This window comes from Acartia tonsa, chromosome 6, assembly GCF_053477335.1.
Source record: "Acartia tonsa isolate MP-2025a chromosome 6, ASM5347733v1, whole genome shotgun sequence".
In the NCBI taxonomy this organism is placed as follows: domain Eukaryota; kingdom Metazoa; phylum Arthropoda; class Copepoda; order Calanoida; family Acartiidae; genus Acartia; species Acartia tonsa.
The window spans coordinates 10,175,677-10,199,866 of NC_137265.1; the positions used below are offsets into that span (position 1 = coordinate 10,175,677).

Here is a 24,190-nt window from a genome sequence, read left to right on the forward strand (position 1 = left end):
TTATATGCAATATTTAGAAAGAGAGAGAGAGAGAGGAACAGATAGAATGATAGATGGATAGAGATATTTATAGAGAGAGAGAGATAAATAGATAGAGAAAGAGAAAGAGAGAGAGAGAGAGAGAGAGAAAGACAGAGAGAGACAGAGAGAGAGAGAGAGAGAAATTTTTAATTATAAATGAAAGACATTGGAAAAATAAAATAGAGAAAGGAAAAAGTTGTAAGGATAAGGATATTCAGGCATACATGGATAAGACAATACACAAAAAAATAATTCTACACCCAGTAATTTGTATTTATCAAGCTCCTATTACTCATCTACAGAATCCAGAGCATCATCCACGTGTAATAGGATGTGATACTCTAACACCCAAGGATATTAGGTTAAGTAACATCCATCAGATAACCAACCCTTTGATTGCACGACCAATGTCTTAGAAGTCCTAACTTTGCATAGTCGTGAGTTGTGCCTGTTTATAGGCCACGTCATTCTCCCTACTCTTACTATTTATGTCGCGTACCTGACATAGCAGCAGTAGGAACCATTGTTAACGTCTTCAGTTATGACACCGTGTCGGCCCGAAATTCGAACCTACCACCTCCCCGGCTACGAGCGGATGCGCTACGAGTTGACCCACGATCGCGAATGTAAGTTTTGGATGTAAAAATTAAGTAATGATTTTTATTTTATTTAGCCCTGTCCCCTTTACTCCCTGATGGAGTACATATAAATAGGAAGAAAGCACATAATTTTAGAGAGGTATGCACCTTAAGCACACCAGGGATCTAAAGGGATAAGACAATGGCCGATAAATTGATATCCATCCCCAATGATAATACACAAAATTACCCATTCTGTAGATTATAATTAGAGGTTAAAATGTTTGAACACTCATTTAAATGAACCCAAATATCAAAAGTCCCCAATAATGATAAGTCAACGAATAAGAAGTTGATATTATATAACTTTGGGTACTGTGAAATAAACAGCCCAATGTCCCCTCCCTCCCTGTACGGACACACTGAGTCAGGGAGCAGAGAGGATTGGGGTCCAAGCTAAACTCTGTTGCTCTTGTTTTATCAACAAACAAGGCGGTTTCCCTCAAATTACCTAGTCGACCAAAGAACCCCTCTCTCTCATTAAAAAGCGGAAAGTGTTTTATTACAATATAAACTTTTTATCAGAATGTATTATATGTAAGTTATTGAATCTTTAATAAGATATTATATCGTCAGCATATTTGCAAGTTTAACATGTACCTTAAAGGAGATATACTTAGAGAGGCCAAAAGGAGGCTGCGTTTACACGAGGGTTAGGAGGTTTAAGGGGGGCAGGTAGCTATTGGGTAGAAAAATGGAAAGTAAGGAAGATTAAAGGAGAAATCGGCAGAAAAGGGACAACGAATTAGGGAATTAAAAGGGATGGGGTAGGCAAAGGAAAAGAGAAGTGTGTAGAGAGGAGAAAAGCAAGCTCTTGCAAGCCATTGTTTCGGTCAACTTAGTGGGCCAGCACATTTCGTAGTGGGCACAGTGGTACATAGCCCAGCTCCTAGCTACACATAATAACTCCGGTATGCATATATAAATGTTTAACAAGACATGAACAATTCTAACTAGATTTTATAACTTTAACTTTATTTGTGTCCACTAAAGAAATGCAATTTTTAACGGTAGAAATAATATAACTTTGATTTTTATCCTTAATTTAAATAAGGCAAAAAGCAAGTTTTGATTATAATATTAAGTAAATTATTTTCAAAGGAAAAATTAAGGAAGGGCATTTAATTAAAGTGTGTATAGGGCAATTCTCAGATTAAGAGATATTTCAATACCCAATATTCTATGAAATAGCCTAAAACCATAGATTTTTCATTAAAAGCTTGGTAAAATTGGTTCAAACAGAAGGACGGACGGACAGACAGAAGGTTAATCAAGCACCTTTTTTACATAGATATTATTTTTTTATATATTTTTTTAGTATACACATTAAATAACGGAGGGCTAGAGGAGATCTGACCTGAAAAGGAGAAGTGCTACGAATTATTTATTTATTTATTGGACCACTCTCACATCACAATAATCCAGGTGAGTTCATATCCATAGGTTTATAAATCCATATAGGTTTTTAAACAAATTATTTCACCATTTTTGTGGAGGTTTAAAGGTATTTTATTTTAAAAATTGTGATTTATTGAAGTGTATTTTAATTATATTTGTAAAATTATGTTATCTAATTTTCTAAAGCTGAAATTGCTTTTAAAATTTTCAGCTCAAAGGAAGGTCCTAGGACAAACGCAGAAGTGACAAATGTCGGAGTGGACAAACATCGGAGTGGACACTTAACCTAACCTATTTTAAACCATCTTACAGGTTTTTAAATGCCTAACCCCCGCAAGGGACTTATTTGTATAATCATATCTTACCTAACCTAACCTGTAGAGAAATACTTAATTAACTTAATATTTTTACACTCCTGCGTTTGTCCACTCCGACGTTTGACACTCCTGCGTTTGTCCTGTAACCAAAAAAAGAATGTGGCTGTATTTCTGCAGATAGGTGTATCTGAATTTTTATATTATTTAATTATTTAGAATCACATGTATTTATTTAGTATTTATAAATGTAGAATTTGACCGTTCATTTGAGGCAAAAATTCCTTTCCCTTAAAGAAATTAGCATTCATGCCTTGTTTTTAAGAAAGCTTACTTTATCAGAGGAAAAAATTGGTGTTTTAGGATATCGATTGTCAAAAAGTGATTGATTTTTTTTTCTGAAGCTCTTGAACATTTTTTGTGTATGTCTTTTAAATAATTATTTTTATGGCATTTCCTCAAATTATTTGCTTAGGTTTTTTTTTTCTTTGTTTGTGTATGCATGTATATGTAGAAAAGTTTGTCTGTATGTAAAAGTGTCTTTGCAGAGAAAGGTATTTAAACTCCTAGATGCTTTCGTCTATATATAAAATTCTTAAGGAAAAATCTGTGTGTGTGTGTGTGTGTGTCAATGGATTGAGACTCGATAGTTCTGCGTGTGTGCTAGTGGCTAGTGTATGTATGTGTGTGCGTTTGTGTGTGTGTGTGGCTTTCTTTAAGTTGTGCGTGTCCGTCTGTCTATACAGCCTAAGTGTGTGTTCTATTTGCAGCTTACTTACAGTACATACATAGCTGGCCCTTTGCTGGCGCCTTGCCAACCCTTCCCCTTTTCCCCTATTCCCCTCCATAATCTCCCCTTCCCTTCCCCCTGGCAGCTATTGCAGCCTCGAATGAACGGTCAAGTCAAACTGTCCCCTCTTGTCTCGCAATGTTTTAAAATTAAAATGCACTTGTACTACTGAATGTTGATTTGTAATGAGTATTATAGGTCGAATTATATAAAAGTATAATATTATTAAGATAGATAGACCAATCCAAAGATAGTTAATTCAACCAAACCATTTGAAGAGAGAAAGAAAGAAAATAAAGTATAAATATGTGAATTCACTAAGTGAAGTATAAAGAAAAAAAGTGAAAAATAACTGCAAAATTGAAATCTCTGATTCTGGCTACAGTTTGTATTAATCTATTTATGTTGATAAATGCATGCTGTAGCTAAGGTTATGGATTTTATTATACAACATTAATCTACAGAGGAGCATAGCTAGCTTACCAAAATAGTTGGCATGGCTCTCTCATTTCATTTGCTTTGAGTTTGGATAAAAAGAAATAAAGAAATTTTAAGAAATTGAACAAAGTTCCACCTAAAGGTGATTATTATTCATAGTAGTTCTTTTTTTAATAATTTGAACTTTAATTAGTTATTTAAATTTTTTATTATTATTTAGATTAAGATTTTAAAATACTTTTGTTAAGAAAATATTTCAACTTTTGAAAACAAAATGTTTTGAAAATCTATCTGTTCAAATTATTCAACAATAATATTTAAAATTTGAAGATGTAGTTTTTGTTTTTTGTTGTTTGCTAGTTAAAATTAAATACATAAACATAATTATGAATTTTATGAATTTAGTAATAGGATGTTTGTTTGTCATGAAATAGAACAATAATTAAATTTAACCATCCTTAAAAATTTGTTCAAGATACAATTTTTCAAATAAAAATTTTAAACTTTTTCAATGTAAATAAACAGAAAGGGTTCTAATAAAAAGAATACAATTCCTTCAACTTTTTCGCCAGTAAAATATGCTTATTAAACAGGCTATATATTTGAAATATTGTTATTGTAATTAATGTGCTAATATATTTCTAGATTAATAAAGAAATAAAAACATTTATTAGACTTTTATTTTTTTACTAGCGAAAAAGATGAAGGCAAAATTATCCTTCATGTGAGATTTTTAGTCCCCTTACAAATTTGCTAAAAATATATTTTAATTTAGAATGGCTGGGTTGACCTTCACAAAGAAGATGCAGGGTCAGCTTTGCGCCCGTAAGTACATTATTCTCCGGTGGTAGTCCGTTAGTTTTCCGTTTGTAGTCCGCTAGTTGTCCGCTAGTTGTCCGCTGGTAGTCCGCTAGTCTTCAGTTAGTTTTCGGATTCGTTTAACAGCATCAAACCGCATCATAACAAAAGATGTTAAAACATTTATTATTGCTGCTACTGAGTGGCAATTATATTCAAGAATAGAGGCAATGCCCTAACGTATAAACAGGTGCAACTTATTAATGCCAGACACAAATAAGATTTGCAGATAAACGTTGTGTAATTAATGATTCTATTGTCTTATTGTCAAATACCTGTTTTTTGTGGCTGGACAATGACATGACAAACAAGGATCACAACATCCAAAAAAGCGAAGCACTGAAACGGTAGGACAAACTGACATTAACACTTATATAGTGTCAGAACTGAATAATCAGAATATAAATGTATAAGAGTCGAATCAAAATTGTAAGTAAATTTGTTAAAAAACTGCTTGATACAGAATAATGTGTATGGAGATATTTACATTTTTAGGACTTGATTATAGAGTTGCTTCAAATATAACATTATACTTTTTTGTCCCAGGAATCAGTATACCAAAAATCAGATCAATCGGATGATTAGATCACATAAACATTTGTTATAAAAAAGTAAAAATCGTTTAAAATGTTTAAAATGGACATACGGACATTCTTGTAATGATTATAGAGTTGCTACGCTTTCTAAATCGTACCTAACTACTAAAGGAATCACCATGCAAAGTTTGAAATCGATAGGACAATTCTGACATGCCTATTTTAACGAAAAAGTTATCCGTTTGTGACGGACGGATGTAATTATAGAAAAGCTTCGCTTTTAAAAAATAGAAAATAAATGTGCTCAGAATATTATCCAAAGTCTTAACATCTAGGATGACAAAATCCATGATTAGCGAAAAAAGTAGATAATTCTTAAATCAACATCAAATGTATGTATATAAAATTATAATTCAAAATAAGGGTAGCTTTCAAGCACTAAGTTAAAATAGTATCAAAAGACAGGTAGAATTGTAAATGATAGTTTTGATGATTAAAAAAAAATGTATAAATTAAAAGCATTTTGCTGAATAAATGGCATATAGATTAAATATAAAGGAGCTACTTTTTCCTTTCTTTATACAAAATGAAGCAACATTATTTCGTTCACAACATTACATAAGCTTTGAACGGTCAGATGAACAGACGGAAATATTTAGTTTCTTCGCTTCTCTAGAAAAAAAATAGTTTAGTCATAAAAATTGTATCGTTGTATTTTCACAGTAGCGTTTAATAGGCTATTTGAGATTAGGTAAATGTTAATGATTACCCCACAGGGTTAGAGCCACCCTCAGGGTCTAGAAATAGGAGAAAAGCTACTATAAAAATACGACGAAACCCTCTACTTCGTTTTCTTTCCATGATCACAAATTATTTTTTAGCTGGAGAAAATGCCACCTTTGAGGCTGTGGCCAGCGCAGCTTCTGGTGTCACCGCCACATGGCTCAGGTAAAGATTTAGTAGCGTAGTTATGGGATGTCTGTACGTCTATAGTACAGCCTACACGCTTCTCAAGTAGCTCAGATAATCATTGCATTGATTTTATCCACACGATTAAATGATTTTCTTGTATGGTTTCGAAACCGATTAATATCTGTTGGATTAGAACCAATTCTCAGCCATCCTGAAAAATCATGTATAGCACCGTATTACAGTCAATTTTCCACGAATATAGAAATAAAAATCCTAAAAGTAATAACAGTTTTGTTAGGCGGGACCATCGGCCTCTCGGGGCTAACAAAACTGGTTCTAATCTTACATTTTTTATTTTTTATCCGTGCACTATACAGAAGGGGTAATTTTGTGTATCATCATTGGGGATGTTTATCAAGTTACCGGCCATTGTCTTATCCCTTTATATACCTGATAATCAACCCTAATTCTGTGTAGAGACAACAAGCCTCTGGACGACAGTGCCGCAGACCGCATGAAGGTGTCCAGCAAAGGCAACACCTTCAGCCTGTGCGTGACCGGCTGCAAGCCAGAGGATTCTGGCCAGTATACCTGCAGGGTGACCGCTACTGGCGGCGAGACAGCCACCTGCTCCGCTAATCTGGAGGTTCACAATTGTAAGTTTTGTTTTCTTATCTTTACATAAAAGTAACAGGAATCATGTGTATATGTCTGTTTTAAAAACCCCTGAATCAATACGGTTCTCCTTTCCACTGTAGCTTTTCATAGGTCCTGGGAATGTTTTAAATTATCACTATTTTGGAGGAGGACTACTAAGCCCCCCCAAAAATATTATTCCCCAATTTTTTTCTAAACTAAAATAAAAAAGGGGGGTTGGTGGAATTCACCCCTCCCCCTCCCCAACCCAATTTCCCCTAGAGACCTATAGTTTTGGATGAGATAAAAGGTATAACTATCAACTAAGATAGGTTAACCTATCTTACAAACTTGTAAACATATCTCCAAAATAAGTATTTCTGTAATCAAAATAAGTATAATACTATACATAATAGACAGGCATTTAAACTTTTAATTATTTTCCTGATAATAGCTTGTTTGTGGGGGGGGGGGACATTAGTAGACACGACGTAATTTCTTTTCCTAATAGTCTCTTATTCATTACATATTTAGATAAGCTTTTTTAGAAATTCATTCTGAATTGAGGGAAATTATTGATAAAGAATGCATTAATATTTTCTATTTAAATATAGTAATTTCAAATTAATTTTTTTAAAGTACAAATCTACAATACTCCCTCCCCCACCCCCAATTTTTTAAAGTTCCTAATAGTCCAGTTTTAAAAAAATTAATGCAAAGGTTTACCCACTTTACGGGCCATTTGTATAATAAAAATCCGCTTAATAAAAAAAACAACCTCCCTTCTTTCAAGTATTTTTTTGAAAATAAAGATCATTTCCTTGTCACCAGTAACAGACAATTTTTATATTTTTAAGTGAGCGCCGCCGAGAAGAAGGAGCGCGAAGAATCCAACCACCCCGTCTTCATTGTGAAGCTGAGGAACTCCGAGATTATCAAGGACTCCGTCGCCTCATTCATGATCCACGCCAGGGGTAATCCTGCTCCCGAGATGAAAATCTTCAAGGTAACAATTTACGGGCAAATTTTTTTCTTCATAATTTAGATATTAAACTTCTTTCAATTTTATATTAATTTAATAAAAAGGGACATTAAAAAGGAATTGGTATGATAAAAATACACATTTATTGCTTGATTTTAAAAAAATTAAATCGATGATAAGACGAAAAATATTTTGGTAATAATTCAAACCTTTTGTTGCAGTCAAAAATGCAATAATTAAATGTTTAACATTTGAAGATCATAAATTGTGTTAAAATTATTTAACTCTTCAGTTAAAATTGTACATATGCTTAAATTGTTATTGAAAACCAAAAAAAAGGATTGAATTAAAAACAAAATAAAGTGTCTTCATTTAAATAAAATTATCTGAAAATAATTACATATTATAAAACAATTAAAACATTTTAAAATATGGTTCTTGATTTTCAAAGGATTTTTGTTTAGGATGGTGCTGAGATCAAGGAAGATTCTAGAGTAACCATTAACAGAGACCATGCTGGCCATGGTAGCTATGAGCTGACCATCCACAAGGTTGCTGACACCGATGCTGGCATGTACAAGGCTGTTGCTGAGAACTCACACGGCAAGGCTGAGACTGAAGCTAAAGTTGGAATCAAAGGTAAGTTATTAAATTTCAGGTATAGAAAGGACAATGCAGATAAAAGATTATGCCTATCATTCCCTCAAATATTTTTAACATCCAAAATAGGAGGCAGTGATTTATTTTCAATTGCCATTTCCTGCATTAATAATACTATTAGGTACATACAAGAAAACAACTTTTTTGCATAAATTAACTGATTTTAAAATTGCCATTATTATGGATATTTCTATCAAAGAATCACTAGAAGACTTAATACTATTACTAGAAGCCTTTATAGTGCCTATAAAAAAAATGACGAAACAATATAAATGACCAATTTTAGGCCAACACATAAAGTAAATTACCAATGGCAGTATAAATTTTAATCAACCAATGGTAGGCCAGTGTGACGTTAATTTTATAGGCACTATAAAAAGCTTCAATTTCATCACCAAACAAAACATGAATTTAAAATAAAATGAAAAGAAAATTTGGAAATTTTCAATTATTCCTTTGTTACCAGAGGCCAAGGACGTGTTTGCTCTGTTGAAGGGAGACAAATTAAAACCCGGAGAAGAGCCAACATTCACTTGGTTCAAGAGTGGACAAGAATTTGATCCTGATGACAGGTTCAAGGTAATATTTGTTTTAGATTCCCTTTTTTGTTAAAAAGAATTTTAATAACATTTTTTTACATGACAATGTTCAGTTTAATTTAATATTTTGAATGCTAAAGACTAAATGTTGCATTTTAATTTGACTTCATTATTGAATATTGTAGTAAGTTTCTAAACATTAATAAGAATTTCCACTTTTAATAATTTCAAAAATTGTTTAGGTTCTGTTTAAAGATGAAGAAGATACTCTTGCTCTTGTATTCCAACATATTAACCCTGAAGATGCTGGCCTTTATACCTGCGTTGCCAACACTAGTGGAGGTAAGATATATTGTCACTGCACTACTTTGGTACATGTTCTTTTTTTTAGCTTGAATGATTTTTTAAAGGACAAATTCAATATTTTTACTTTTTTACTTTTTAATCTTTTTAGTCATATGAATTTACTAATAAATTTTCCTTCTTTAAGGAAAGATTGCTTGCAGCGCTGAACTTACAGTTGAAGGCTCAGTCACTCAGATGTTAAAAGCTCCTGAACCACCTAAGATTCTTGCTCAACTTACACCAGCTGAAACTTCTGCTGGTGGCTCTGCTATGATGGAGTTGAAGATGAAGGGCTACCCCAGGCCCAATATCAAGTGGACCAAGGATGGACAGCCTCTCCAAGCTAGTGATAGACACAAGTTTGTTTACCCTGATCCTGAGACTGTTGCTCTTATCATCAACAAAGTTTCTGGTGATGATGTTGGTACTTACAAGGCTGTTCTCCACAACGATCTTGGAGAATGCGCTACTGAGGCTAAGTTGATGCTGGCTGGAGCTCCTCAATTTAAGGAGCCCATTGGAGATGCCAAGACAGGTATTGATGAACCTTACAAAATTATTGCCAAGGTAACTGGCAACCCTGAGCTGACTTGGTATAAGGATGGTGTTCCAATTAAGGAAGACAACAGAGTCAAGTGCGTCAAGAAAGATCCTGAAACATTTGAGCTTGATTTCAAAAAGACTGCAAGTGAGGATAATGGTAACTGGGCTGTTATTGCCAGGAATCCCCATGGTGAGATGTCTCAGTTCTTCTCATTTGCTGCCCAGATGTTGCCCAAGTTTGAACAGAAACTTGCTGATGCTGAAGCTAATGAGTCCAAGCAGGTTGTACTCAAGTGTAAGATCAAGTGCGAGCCAAGACCTGATGTCAAATGGTTCAAGAATGGACAGGACATCACCAAGGATCCTAGAGTTAAGTGCTATGTTGATCCTAATGGTCTGGATTGTTTGACTATCAACAGTGCAAGCAGAGGCATGGCTGGTGATTATGAGATCAAGGCAACTAATGACATGGGCACAGCCTCCAGCAAGTGTGCCCTTAAAGTTAACACTAAACCATCTGCTGATGATATGGAGGATATGTATGAGGCATTTGAAACTGATGACTTTACTTTCTCTGTTGAGTGTGATGGTAGTCCAAAGCCTATTGCTAAATGGACCAAGGATGGCAAGGGCATTGACACATCATCCAAGGATTCTAGATACTTTGTCTCTGAAGCTGGAGGTGTTTACAAGCTCAAAATCAGCAAGCTTGAAATGGACGATGCTGGACCTTATGGTGTTGAGTTTACCAACAGAGCTGGTGACAAGAAACTGTCTACAGAGTTGAATGTCCACTCTCAAGAGGAACTTAGAGTCCCCAAATGTATGTCTGACCTTAAGGACAAGAAGGCTAACAAGGGGGCTAAGACATTCTTCAACATTAAGATCAGAGGTGATCCTCTTCCTGAAGTCAAGTGGTTCTTGAATGATGAAGAAATTGTTGAATCTGATATTTTCAAACTGTCCTTCAATGAGGCTGAATATTCTTACAGATTAGATATCCTGGATGTTCAATCATCAACTGCTGGCTCTATCAAGGTGACTGCCAAGAATGAGAATGGTGAAGACACTAAAGTTGGATCTCTTGAGGTTCAGTTTGTGCCAGAAATTGATAAAATTGGAGAATGGAAGGCTGGTCCAGGAGATGAAGCCAGAATTGTTGCAAAGGGCAAGGCCTTCCCCTTTGCTGAGGGAGTATGGTACAGAGTTCTTGCAGAAGCAACAGAAGAAGGAGGTGAGGCACAGGTTGAAAAGATTGACAAGGATGATAAGGCCTATGCTAGATATTCTACATCTGTTGAAGAAAATGGATTGGAGGCTACTTATACTCTTACCATCAAGGATGCTACTCTTGAAGATGCTGGTCTCTATGAGATTTCTCTTACCAACAGAGTTGGACATACTGAAGCCCAGGGTAAACTTTTGGTTATTACTGAAGAACCATCATTCCCTAAGCCTCTGGCTGATATCACTACTACTCTTGGATCCCAGGTCACCTTTGAAACCATTGTTGCTGGTGTTCCCAAGCCTGTAGTTGAATGGTACCAGGGTGACAAGGTTCTCCAAAAGGGTAAGAGACGTCTGTTTGAAGAAGAACTTACTAATGAGGGTATGCTGTACAAAATGACTGTAAGAGATATTATAATGAAAGATTTTGGAGATATTACCCTGAAGGCCACCAACATGGTTGGTGAAGCAGTTTCTCCTTGTATCTTCCAGATTGTTCAAATCAAGCCTACTGTTGAAGCTGAATTCCCCAAGATGCAAGAAGTCAAGGAAGGTGCCAGCTTTGAACTCACTGCTAAAATCAATGGTTCTCCCCCTCCAACTGCTGTCTGGCTTTTGGAAGGAGAGGAAATCAAGGCTGATGGTGAAAATGTTATTATTACCGCTGAAGAAGCTGATGATGGAAGTGGTATCATTTGCACCCTCAGGATCAACAAGTGCGGTGATGAACATAATGGCAAGTATACTCTGTTTGTAAAGAACACAGCTGGTGATGCCAAGATTGATACTATGCTTGATGTCATGGGCAAACCTAAGCCACCAAAGGTTGTTGCTGAGCTTGATCCTAAGGAATTGACCATTCCTGGTAAGAAGGATCTTAGACTTAGAGCTAAGATTTCTGGTTTCCCTATGCCAACTGTTTCATGGCTTAGAGATGGCAATGAGATCAAGGTCCGCAAGGGAGTTCTCATTGCTCAAGATGCTAGTGGTGGTGCTACACTTGTTGTTGAAAAATGTACCACTTCTGATGCTGGTGTGTACACTGCTAAGGGTGTCAATGATGTTGGAGATTGTGAAACTTCTTGCACTGTCATTGTTACACAGGCTATGGAAGAGCCCAAATTTACTTCCCTTCTCAGATCTGCCAAAGCTGTTGAAGGTTCTCCCATCAAACTGGAAGGTAAGATGGTTGGACACCCTGCTCCTGAAATCAGATGGATGTTAAATGACCAGGAATGGGAGCCTGATGGTGAAAGAATCAAGTCTTTTGCCAACCCTGATGGTACATTTGGCCTCATCTTTGAGACAACTGTTGGAGATGACAAAGGTGCTTATGCTGCTATTGCATACAATAGTGAGGGCACTGCAAGATCTATTGCTAATATTGCCATCAAGACCAGACTAAAGGAAGGTGTTGACAAGGCTGCACCAAGCTTTGCTAGACCTCTTGGAAATGTATGTGTTGATGAAGGTCAGAAACTTAGAATTACCACTCCTATCAGAGGTAATCCTATCCCAGAATTTTCCTGGAGTAGGAATGGTGCACCTCTTGATGGAAGAGCTCACTTCTTCTCTGATGGTGAACTCATTGGACTTGAAATTGTTGATGCTAAAGTTGCTGACTCTGGAAGTTATGAATGCCATCTTAGCAATGAGCTTGGAACAGTCACTGGTGTGTGTGAAGCTGAAGTCAAGAAGGTCTACTCTGAACCTTTCTTCTCCAAGCCTCTCAACAACATCAAGCAACTGATCAACTGTGATGCCAAATTTGTGTGTGAGGTTGGCAGCAACCCAAGACCTGAGATTTCTTGGTTCTTTAATGGAGAGCCTTTAGAGGAAGATAAGAGAAGAAAAATCAAGACTAATGGTATGACCAGAATGCTCTTGATCAAGAAGATCCAGGAGTCTGATGTTGGCAGCTACACTTGCAGAGCTAAGAATCAGGAGGGTACTGTAGAATCCTGTGGTTCCTTAGAGATTGTTGAATTTGTTGAAAAGGGCAAGCATGATGCTCCAGAGTTCTTGAAAAAGATTGGTGATGAGCTAGTTTTCAGAGGAATGGCTGCTAGATTTACTGCATTGGTCACTGGAACACCTGAGCCAGAATTTGAATTCTTTTTCAACAACAGACCACTATTTGAGACTGACAGAATTCACATTTCTCAGGAAAGAACTGGACTTATCAGATTAAGCATGGCATATGTTGAAGAATCTGATATTGGTACGTACAAACTCAGAGTTTGGAATAAGCATGGTGAGTCTACATGTGAAGCTAGACTTATCTATGATGGTCTTGATGTACAGCCTGGTCAATCTCTTGGTAACCTGTACCAAGGATTTGAGAAGTATACCATGAGTGGATTGCCTATGCCCTGCCCTGACAAACCCCTCATCACTCAAATGTCAGACACTAAGGTTACCCTTACCTGGAAACCAGCTCTGCCAATGGGTCCTAACCTTGCTCCTTACTACATGGTTGAGATGGCAGAATACCCTGAGGGAGACTGGGAGGAGGTCTATGAGGAAGTTAGAGGTATTACTTGTGACATCAACAATCTTACTCCTCTGAGAGATTACAGATTCAGAGTGTCTGTCAGAAATCGTTTTGGTCTGTCTGATCCTTCACCATACTGTGTAGCCCACAGATCTAACTTTGCTGCTGATATGGGACCATTGGATTTGTTCTTGAAACCAGGCCAGCCTTTTGATCTTGCTTCATCTACCAGGTTCCCTAAGGGCTTTGACATTTACAAGGAGCCTTATGAGGGCTATACTCACAGGCCACACTTCTTGAAGCAGGAAGAAGTAACTCAGTATGCTGTCAGAAACTCTTGCCCTGAAGTCAACTGGAATCTTTATGGTTTCCCAATGCCATCTGTTTCTTTCAAGTTTGAAGGAAAGGATCTAGAAATTGATGGTGAGAAATACACTACAACCTATACCAGAAACGGTATTGTCAAGCTTCAAATCAATTCCTTCCAGGCCTCTGATGTTGGTACATATGAGTGCTATGGTGTCAATGACTATGGTAACATGATGCAACCCGTTCTTGTAATGATGGCTCAGTATCCTGAATTTATCAAGGCTCCTACTGATGTCAACCTGATTGGAGTTAATGGTGGCAAAGTAGAGTGTGAGATCTATGGTGTTCCTAAGCCTAATGTTAAATGGTACAAGGACTTCCAGCCTCTGAAGGAGACTTCCAGAGTACAAGCTCACCATTATCCTCCACAGACATTTACTCTGTTCTTTGAGGATTACATCACCAAAGATGAAGGTTTGTACACTGTCACTGCCTCAAATATTTGTGGATCTATTTCATACTCTGTTATGGTCAGAATTCTTGAAGATGAACAGGAGTTTGAATGGATGACATACAGAAGAAGCAAGCAAATTATCCCAAGAACAAGAGGATTTGACAAGTTCTACCACACTTGTGAAGAGATTGGTAGAGGCACTCAGGGTGTCACCTACTTTGTTCAGCAGATTGTACCCATTGAGTCTGAACAATCTGGTCATCATGCAATTGAGGAGGCTGATTCTAAATACTGGTGGTTACACAGAAGTGTGAAGGAGAGTGGAAAGCCCACACAAGATCCTTGCATGATCCCTTACAGATTCACTGGTGGTAACTTTGCTGCCAAGATGATGCATGGTACAAGCTTCAAATCCTGGATGATGAATGAGTTTGAGATGATGAATGTCCTTCACCATCCTCGCCTCATTCGTCTTGTTGAAGTTTATGATGCCAAGGATCAGATGACTCTTATTACTGAACTTGCTACAGGTGGAGAGCTTTTGGATGTTATCACTTCTGAGAAGTATATTACTGAGATTGAAATTGCAAGAATCATCCAGCAAATTCTTGAAGGTATTGAATACATGCACTCCAAGAGTATTGGTCATCTCTCTCTGACACCATGTGATGTTCTATTTTCAAGACCTGGTGGATCTGAGATCAAGATTTGTGATTTCTCTCTTTCCAAGAGAATTGTTGGTGTTGTCAAGATGGAATATGGCCAGCCTGAGTATGTTGCCCCTGAGATTGTCAATGGAGAAGGTGCCACCTTTGCCTCTGATATGTGGGCTATTGGTATCATTACATACCTTATTTTGTCAGGTGTATCTCCATTCAGAGGTCAGAATGATAGAGAAACCTTGCAGCGTATTCAGATGGGTGACATTGATTTTGACTTTGAGCTCTGGCAGAACATCTCAAGAGAAGCTAAGCATTTCGTTGCTAACCTGCTTGTGTACAAACCCGAAGAACGTATGAGTGTTAGACAGGCTTTGGCCCATCCTTGGCTCCAGATTTTGAAACAACCTGGAATTGAAATTTCTGAACAATACCAGATCAGTACTGAAAGACTCAGAACCTATTATACTGGTCTTAAAGAATGGATCACTAATGCCTCTTGTGACTTCCTGTACCGTAGAAGACCTCTACATGGAGCTTTCACTCACCCATCTTGCATGGTGTATCCATCTGGTGAACAGTCAGATGAACCTAGAGAGGAGCCTAAACCAGCTCCTGTTCCTGAGCCTGAACCATATGTTAGACCAGAATATGAAATTCAATCCTTTGAAAACCCATCCAAGTAAGTTTGACCTTTTTAAAATACATTCTATATATAGTTTGTTTTGTAAAAAAGAGAATTTACCTTATCTTAGAAGTAGAAAGTCCAAATATTTTTCAATTGTTAAGAAGTCTTAATTTCAGCTGTAAACATCCCACTGACAACTATCTGCTTCCTGTTAGAATGGAATTTTGGAATTTTCCAGGGTTGACTGAGATCCTTATCATTGTTTTAGTCTTTTTTCTTTCACTCTTTGAATCAACTTTAAGATCTGCTTTACAGGTATGGGAATTGAAAACATCAAGTTTTCAAATAATTTTAAACAAAATTTAATTTTCAGCTATCAATATGGACCTGACACCTACCTCCTGCAAGTCAGAGATGCTGATTTCCCTGCCAGGTTGAGAGAATATCTGAGTGTTGCTAGATCTCAGAGCTCTGAATTCCAAGATGTTAAGGTACAAACTTAAACTTCACTATTTTTTGCTAAATAAATTAATAAGATTTATTTAGGATAGAATCAAATTAATACAACCCTTATGAAATTAAATATTTTTTCAGTGCCCAATCATCAAAGAGAGAAGAAGATTTACTGATGTTATGGAGGAAGAATTGGAAGCCCAGAGGGATGCTAGACTTGATGCTTGGGGAAGAGAAGATTACTCTGAATTCAAACCAAAAACTGTTGCTGAGGGTGAAGAAATTCAAATCACTCGCACTAAAGAGGTTATTGAAGGTGTTATGCCATTCTTCAGAGAGAAGCCTGTAGATATTGCCTTGACTGAGGGTGAACCATTAAATCTTTCTTGTCTTGTGTCATCTGAGCCAAGAGCTGCTATTCAGTGGTTGAAGAATGATCTCATTTTCATGGATGATTCTAGGCTTAGAGTTATGAACACTGAAGATGGATGGAGCCATCTGTCCCTGGATCCTGCTATGCCATCTGATGCTGGTTTATACAAGGTTGTTGCTCGCAATCCCATTGGCCAGACTACTTGCAGTGTGAGAGTTGTGCTTGGAGATATCTCTGGACCCCCAGATTCTCCTGTTGTTGAAGCTATGACTGACACTGATATTCTGATTTCTTGGCAGACTCCATCTCAGCTTAATCACAGCCCAGTCACATCTTACAAGGTGCAGATGGGCTACATTGATACAGATATTGATTGGGTTGACCTTGCTGATGATATCACTCATGAATACTTTGTTGTTGACAACCTTAGACCTTCTCATGGATACAAATTCAGAATTTTGGCCAAGAACCAGTTTGGATGGTCCATTCCTTCTATTCCATCAGGTATTGTCATGACTCCATCATCTGGATCTTCTAGGGCTGAATTTTATGATGCTCTTCAACAGGTTCAGGCTAAGGGTGACATTGAAATGGCTACTTCTGCTCTTAGCTATGATGTAGAAAAGAAGCACATGAAGATCAAGGCTGAGAAGCCTGGTGCTGTTGACTTCATGAATGAGGTTACCAAAGGCAGATTTTCTGTCACTGCTAATGTTAACAAGGAAGGTAAACTGTACTCTGTCAAGGTCTTTGACAAATCTAATGTTGAAGGAAGTGATGCTGCTCAACGTGAATTTAAGAACTTGAAGGCACTTCAGCATGAAAAGATTGTTTCACTACTTGATGCCTATGAGACTGATTCCATGATGATGCTTAAGTTCAATCCTCTGCCTGCTACAACTGTTCTCAACTACATTGCTGAGAGGCCAAGCTATACTGAACAGATGGTTGCTGATATCTGTGGCCAGGTTCTTGATGCTCTTGACTATATTCACTGGAGAGGTAAGGTGTACCTTAACCTTGAACCCTCCAACATTCTTGTTACTTCTGGAAGATCTCTTGGCAGAACAGTTCAGGTCAAGCTTGCCAACTTTGAGACCACTCAGACTGTATCAAACAGTGGCACTCAGATCAAGGGTACATACAACTTTGACTATGCTGCTCCTGAGATTATTGAAGAAGCTAAGGCCTATCCTCAATCTGATGTCTGGTCTTTTGGTGTGCTTATGTATGTCTTGATGTCTGGTCAGCTGCCCTTCAAGGGTGAGACCCCTGAGGAAACCAAGGACAACATTGTCAATGTCAAGTTCAAGTTTGAATGGCTGTACAAGGAATGCACCATGGAAGGCACCAGACTTCTCATGTGGATCTTCAAGAGACTGCCCTACAGAAGACCTACCCTCGAGGAGGTTGGAGCCCACAGGTGGTTGAGCTCTGCTGACTACATGCTCAAGAAGAGACAGCGTGCCAAGTTCCCCACCAACAGAATTATGACCTTTGCCAAGGAGTACAACAGATCTAGACCTGTTATGGAGCAGGACAGCGCGTCCTTCATCTCAAGAATTGTCCAGTAAAACACCAACTTTACATAAATATTGTATCATACTGACCTTTGACAGAACAGAATTTACTGCAGACTTGATTGACAGATTTTTATTAGAAATAAAATACCTCAACACCTATGTACTTGAAACGTGCATGAAAGCAACTGCCATAGAAAAATTGATTACATCACAACTGATGCCAAAGAAATTATGTTTACCACTAACTCAAACCACAATATTAACCACCATGGTGTAGCTACATCAGAACACATTCCTTGAGCTGCTCAACTAATTTGTTACAAAATTTGCAAAGTTTATAATTGTTTATTATGTATGTTTAGAGACTATATCAACAAATAAATAAATCTATTTAGTTAAAAATATAAATATAATAATAATATGCATTTTGTTTTCGATGTTATACAAGAAAGAAATATACTATTACAACTTGTACAACCAATGTGCCTTAAATTAAGGGTGTGCAACTCTTATGAACATTAAAAAACAAAAGCTAAACAAAGATGACAACATCCATAAAAGCAAAGCTCCGAAACTAACATTAACACTTGCAGATGAGTGTCAGAACTTGATAATCAGATTATAAATGTATATATATTTAAACAAAACTGTTAATAAATTTGTTGAAAAACTCCCAAAATACAGGAAAATGTATAGGACATACTTATATTTTTATGACCTGATTATAGAGATGTTTCGCTTATAGCATTGTACTTTGTTGTACTAGGAATCAGTATTTCAAAAATCAGATCAATATGATAATTATTTCACATAAAAATTTGTTGTTAAAAAAGATGTACGAACATTCTGGGAACGATTATTGAGTTGCTATTCTTTCTAAATCGTACCTAACTACTACAGTAATCAGCATGCAAAGTTTGTAATCGTTGGGTCAATTCTAACTTGCCTAAATTAACAAACAAAAAGTTATCTGTTCCAGACCGTCCGACCCTAATTAAAGAATAGTTATTTCTCGCATCGTATTATAAACGGCTTTCCGCGGATATACAATCATAAGATTAAAACCAGTTTTTGTAGCCGGTGCCTTCGGCACCTTGGGGCGGATATAGAATGTACAATTATGAGATTATAACTAGTTTTTTTAGCCCCGAGGTGCCGAAATGATGCTTAAGTTCAATCCTCTGCCTGCTACAACTGTTCTCAACTACATTGCTGAGAGGCCAAGCTATACTGAACAGATGGTTGCTGATATCTGTGGCCAGGTTCTTGATGCTCTTGACTATATTCACTGGAGAGGTAAGGTGTACCTTAACCTTGAACCCTCCAACATTCTTGTTACTTCTGGAAGATCTCTTGGCAGAACAGTTCAGGTCAAGCTTGCCAACTTTGAGACCACTCAGACTGTATCAAACAGTGGCACTCAGATCAAGGGTACATACAACTTTGACTATGCTGCTCCTGAGATTATTGAAGAAGCTAAGGCCTATCCTCAATCTGATGTCTGGTCTTTTGGTGTGCTTATGTATGTCTTGATGTCTGGTCAGCTGCCCTTCAAGGGTGAGACCCCTGAGGAAACCAAGGACAACATTGTCAATGTCAAGTTCAAGTTTGAATGGCTGTACAAGGAATGCACCATGGAAGGCACCAGACTTCTCATGTGGATCTTCAAGAGACTGCCCTACAGAAGACCTACCCTCGAGGAGGTTGGAGCCCACAGGTGGTTGAGCTCTGCTGACTACATGCTCAAGAAGAGACAGCGTGCCAAGTTCCCCACCAACAGAATTATGACCTTTGCCAAGGAGTACAACAGATCTAGACCTGTTATGGAGCAGGACAGCGCGTCCTTCATCTCAAGAATTGTCCAGTAAAACACCAACTTTACATAAATATTGTATCATACTGACCTTTGACAGAACAGAATTTACTGCAGACTTGATTGACAGATTTTTATTAGAAATAAAATACCTCAACACCTATGTACTTGAAACGTGCATGAAAGCAACTGCCATAGAAAAATTGATTACATCACAACTGATGCCAAAGAAATTATGTTTACCACTAACTCAAACCACAATATTAACCACCATGGTGTAGCTACATCAGAACACATTCCTTGAGCTGCTCAACTAATTTGTTACAAAATTTGCAAAGTTTATAATTGTTTATTATGTATGTTTAGAGACTATATCAACAAATAAATAAATCTATTTAGTTAAAAATATAAATATAATAATAATATGCATTTTGTTTTCGATGTTATACAAGAAAGAAATATACTATTACAACTTGTACAACCAATGTGCCTTAAATTAAGGGTGTGCAACTCTTATGAACATTAAAAAACAAAAGCTAAACAAAGATGACAACATCCATAAAAGCAAAGCTCCGAAACTAACATTAACACTTGCAGATGAGTGTCAGAACTTGATAATCAGATTATAAATGTATATATATTTAAACAAAACTGTTAATAAATTTGTTGAAAAACTCCCAAAATACAGGAAAATGTATAGGACATACTTATATTTTTATGACCTGATTATAGAGATGTTTCGCTTATAGCATTGTACTTTGTTGTACTAGGAATCAGTATTTCAAAAATCAGATCAATATGATAATTATTTCACATAAAAATTTGTTGTTAAAAAAGATGTACGAACATTCTGGGAACGATTATTGAGTTGCTATTCTTTCTAAATCGTACCTAACTACTACAGTAATCAGCATGCAAAGTTTGTAATCGTTGGGTCAATTCTAACTTGCCTAAATTAACAAACAAAAAGTTATCTGTTCCAGACCGTCCGACCCTAATTAAAGAATAGTTATTTCTCGCATCGTATTATAAACGGCTTTCCGCGGATATACAATCATAAGATTAAAACCAGTTTTTGTAGCCGGTGCCTTCGGCACCTTGGGGCGGATATAGAATGTACAATTATGAGATTATAACTAGTTTTTTTAGCCCCGAGGTGCCGAAGGCACCGGCTAAAAAAACTGGATTTAATCTTATGATTGTACATTTCTATATTCGTAGAAAGCTGGATATAATACGATGCTAGACATAGTTTTTTCGTATGGATGAGAACCGGTTCCTATCCACCGGATTCGAATGAATACGAGAAAAGCTTTTAAAAATAAAATAGGGAAAATATATAATGGGAAGGTTAAGAACATCCATATGTAGCGGAGCATACAAATAAATAAAGATCCAAAAAAATAATAATATACCAACCAATAAAAATTCACTAAAGTCCATATAGTTGTTATGCCAACGAATAAGAAAACGTCTTTATAAAACTTTGGGTACTAGTGGAATAAAGAGCCCAATGTCTCCTTCCTTCCTGTATTGCCACGCTGCTTATATACCTAATTGTTCTTGTGTTGTACATCATCACCTCATAAATAAAATTATTTTATTTGTTTAAAAACAGAAACAATAAAAATGTTAAAATAGTGATAAGGAAATACCTTTTTAAAGATGCGTAGAATCTCTACAAGTATCCGGCTCCCTCACTGACTCACTCACTTATTCCTTCCCTAAGAAGTGTTTTGTACGCTATTAGAGTTCCCTTAGAGTCTAAGCTATTAGAGCATATAAGATAGTGTATAACACTCATTTTTAGTTGTCCAATTTTTCATTATTCTGACCTTAGTTTTATAAATTTACTATTTTGCAGTATTTATTGTGTGTAGATACACTCCAACAAAATAGTTAATAACTCTCTCTGGATTTAAAAGAAGCCTCATTGTAAATGAGAAAAATGTCGGTTCAGCGGTTAGCGAGATCATTCGCTACAGACAAAAAATCAATAAAAAGTTAAAGAAATTACCCGTGTATATATTTATAATAACTAGCGGCTTCGCCCCTAGCCTCTCGGGGCTTTGCCCCATGAGGTTTAATCAACCTATTTTTTTGTATTTTAGATTTTAAAAGAAAAAGTAAAAAAAAAATTTTTTTTGGGGGGGGGTATTTTTCATTTTTTGGGGAGGTTTGGGGTGTCCCATCCCCCAAGAAAATAGCTTAAAACCATCACAGGGTCAGTAGGTATATTCCCTGAAGAGTAGAGCCCAATCGGTTCTGTGGTTACTGAGATCTTAAGCTTCAGACAGACATCGTTCTACTTTGTATTATAGACTAGCGGCTACGCCCCCTAGAAGCCTCTAGGGGCACTTAAGGTAGTAGGGGAAAAAGTCCACCTCATCCCATTTTAATTTAAGTTTCAAAAGAGTAAAAAAATATTTTTTGGGGGGAGGGGGGTGAAGACACCCTCCCTAAAAATAGTTTAAAACCTTCCCAGGACCTATAAGATGCTTTACTGTAAAGGAGAACAATATCGGTTTAGCGGTTAGCGAGATCCTTCAGGACAGACAAAAAACGCTTACTACTTTATATAATAGGATAATTATATAAAGTAGTAAGGTTTTTCTGTCTGAAGCATTAGATTTCATACTACTAAACCGATTGAGTTCACCATTATAGATAAGCTTCACATAGGTTCCAGGATGATTTAAGCCCATTTCAATTTTTAGAATGAAGTCTTGGGATGGATTTTTTTTTCTATACTTGAATCAGAGGTCATCTAGGTGCAGCCCCTCGTATTTATATGTTACACATGCTAGATCATATAAATTATGTATAAATCTACGTATCTATGACCGTTTTCGGTCTTGTTTTCTTATCTTTCTCCACAAAAGTAAGGAAGGGAGTTTAGTTGCTTGACAACACCGACTTGGTCATATTTTAACATGCAAGAGTTTTTCTATAAGTTTAGTTACTCGACAACACGGACTTGGTCATGTTTTGACATGCAATAGTTGTTCTATAAGTTTAGTTACTTGACAACACAGACTTGATCATGTTTTTACATTCAATAGTTGTTCTATAAGTTTAGTTACTTGACAACACCGACTTGGTCATGTTTTAACATTCAATAGTTGTTCTATAAGTTTAGTTACTTGACAACACCGACTTGGTCATGTTTTAACATGCAATAGTTGTTCTATAAGTTTAGTTACTTGACAACACAGACTTGATCATGTTTTTACATTCAATAGTTGTTCTATAAGTTTAGTTACTTGACAACACCGACTTGGTCATGTTTTAACATTCAATAGTTGTTCTATAAGTTTAGTTACTTGACAACACCGACTTGGTCATGTTTTAACATGCAATAGTTGTTCTATAAGTTTAGTTACTTGACAATACCGACTTGGTCATGATTTAACATGTAATAGTTGTTCTATCAGTTTAGTTGCTTGACATTACCGACTTGGTCATGTTTTAAAATGCAATAGTTTTTTTAAGTTTAGTTACTTGACAATGCCGACTTGGTCATGATTTAACATGTAATAGTTTTTTTAAGTTGAGTTACTTAACAATGCCGACTTGGTCATGATTTAACATGTAATAGTTGTTCTATAATTTTAGTTACTTCATAACACCAACTTGGTCTTGTTTAAACATGCAATAGTTGTTCTATAAGTTTAGTTACTTTACAACACAGACTTGGTCATGTTTTAACATGCAATAGTTGTTCTATAAGTTTAGTTACTTGACAACACTGACTTGGTCATGTTTTAACATGCAATAGTTGTTCTATAAGTTTACTTACTTTAAAACACCGACTTGGTCATGTTTTCATATGCAATAGTTGTTCTATAAGTTTACTTACTTTAAAACACCGACTTGGTCATGTTTTCATATGCAATAGTTGTTCTATAAGTTTAGTTACTTGACAACACAGACTTGGTCATGTTTTAACATGCAATAGTTGTTCTATAAGTTTACTTACTTTAAAACACCGACTTGGTCATGTTTTCATATGCAATAGTTGTTCTATAAGTTTAGTTACTTGACAACACAGACTTGGTCATGTTTTACCATGCAATAGTTGTTCTATAAGTTTAGTTACTTGACAACACAGACTTGGTCATGTTTTGATATGCAATAGTTGTTCTATAAGTTTAGTTACTCGACAACACAGACTTAGTCATGTTTTACCATGCAATAGTTGTTCTATAAGTTTAGTTACTTGACAACACAGACTTGGTCATGTTTTAATATGCAATAGTTGTTCTATAAGTTTAGTTACTTGACAACACCGACTTGGTCATGTTTTCATATGCAATAGTTGTTCTATAAGTTTAGTTACTTGACAACACCGACTTGGTCATGTTTTAACATACAATAGTTGATCTATAAGTTTAGTTACTTGACAACACCGACTTGGTCATGTTTTCATATGCAATAGTTGTTCTATAAGTTTAGTTACTTGACAACACCGACTTGTTCATGTTTTCATATGCAATAGTTGTTCTATAAGTTTAGTTACTTGACAACACCGACTTGGTCATGTTTTAACATACAATAGTTGATCTATAAGTTTAGTTACTTGACAACACCGACTTGGTCATGTTTTCATATGCAATAGTTGTTCTATAAGTTTAGTTACTTGACAAC

The 24,190-nt window shown here is 36.3% G+C and overlaps 2 protein-coding genes across 2 annotated transcripts; both read left to right on the forward strand.

Moving 5' to 3' along the window:
- The first annotated feature begins 1,441 nt into the window (after positions 1–1,441).
- Obsc (Obscurin) lies at positions 1,442–18,149 on the forward strand. Its single transcript, XM_080163403.1, has 12 exons — positions 1,442–1,570; positions 1,978–2,084; positions 4,375–4,424; positions 5,875–5,941; positions 6,383–6,561; positions 7,399–7,547; positions 7,988–8,162; positions 8,650–8,762; positions 8,965–9,064; positions 9,213–15,435; positions 15,755–15,872; positions 15,976–18,149. The coding sequence occupies exons 3-12, from the start codon at positions 4,376–4,378 to the stop codon at positions 17,779–17,781; spliced, it is 8,979 nt and encodes a 2,992-aa protein (XP_080019529.1). The 5' UTR covers positions 1,442–1,570; positions 1,978–2,084; position 4,375; the 3' UTR covers positions 17,782–18,149.
- Positions 18,150–18,890: 741 nt separating this feature from the next.
- LOC145322160 (protein Obscurin-like) lies at positions 18,891–19,598 on the forward strand. The gene has a single exon (XM_080163972.1). The coding sequence runs from the start codon at positions 18,891–18,893 to the stop codon at positions 19,596–19,598; it is 708 nt and encodes a 235-aa protein (XP_080020098.1).
- Positions 19,599–24,190: the final 4,592 nt, after the last annotated feature.

Coding starts and splice junctions, on each gene's coding strand:
- Obsc (XM_080163403.1), top strand. CDS start 4,376: ATGGCTGGGTTGACCTTCACAAAGAAGATGCAGGGTCAGCTTTGCGCC. Junction 5,942..6,382: donor GTCACCGCCACATGGCTCAG/GTAAAGATTTAG, acceptor AATTCTGTGTAG/AGACAACAAGCCTCTGGACG. Junction 7,548..7,987: donor CCGAGATGAAAATCTTCAAG/GTAACAATTTAC, acceptor ATTTTTGTTTAG/GATGGTGCTGAGATCAAGGA.
- LOC145322160 (XM_080163972.1), top strand. CDS start 18,891: ATGATGCTTAAGTTCAATCCTCTGCCTGCTACAACTGTTCTCAACTAC.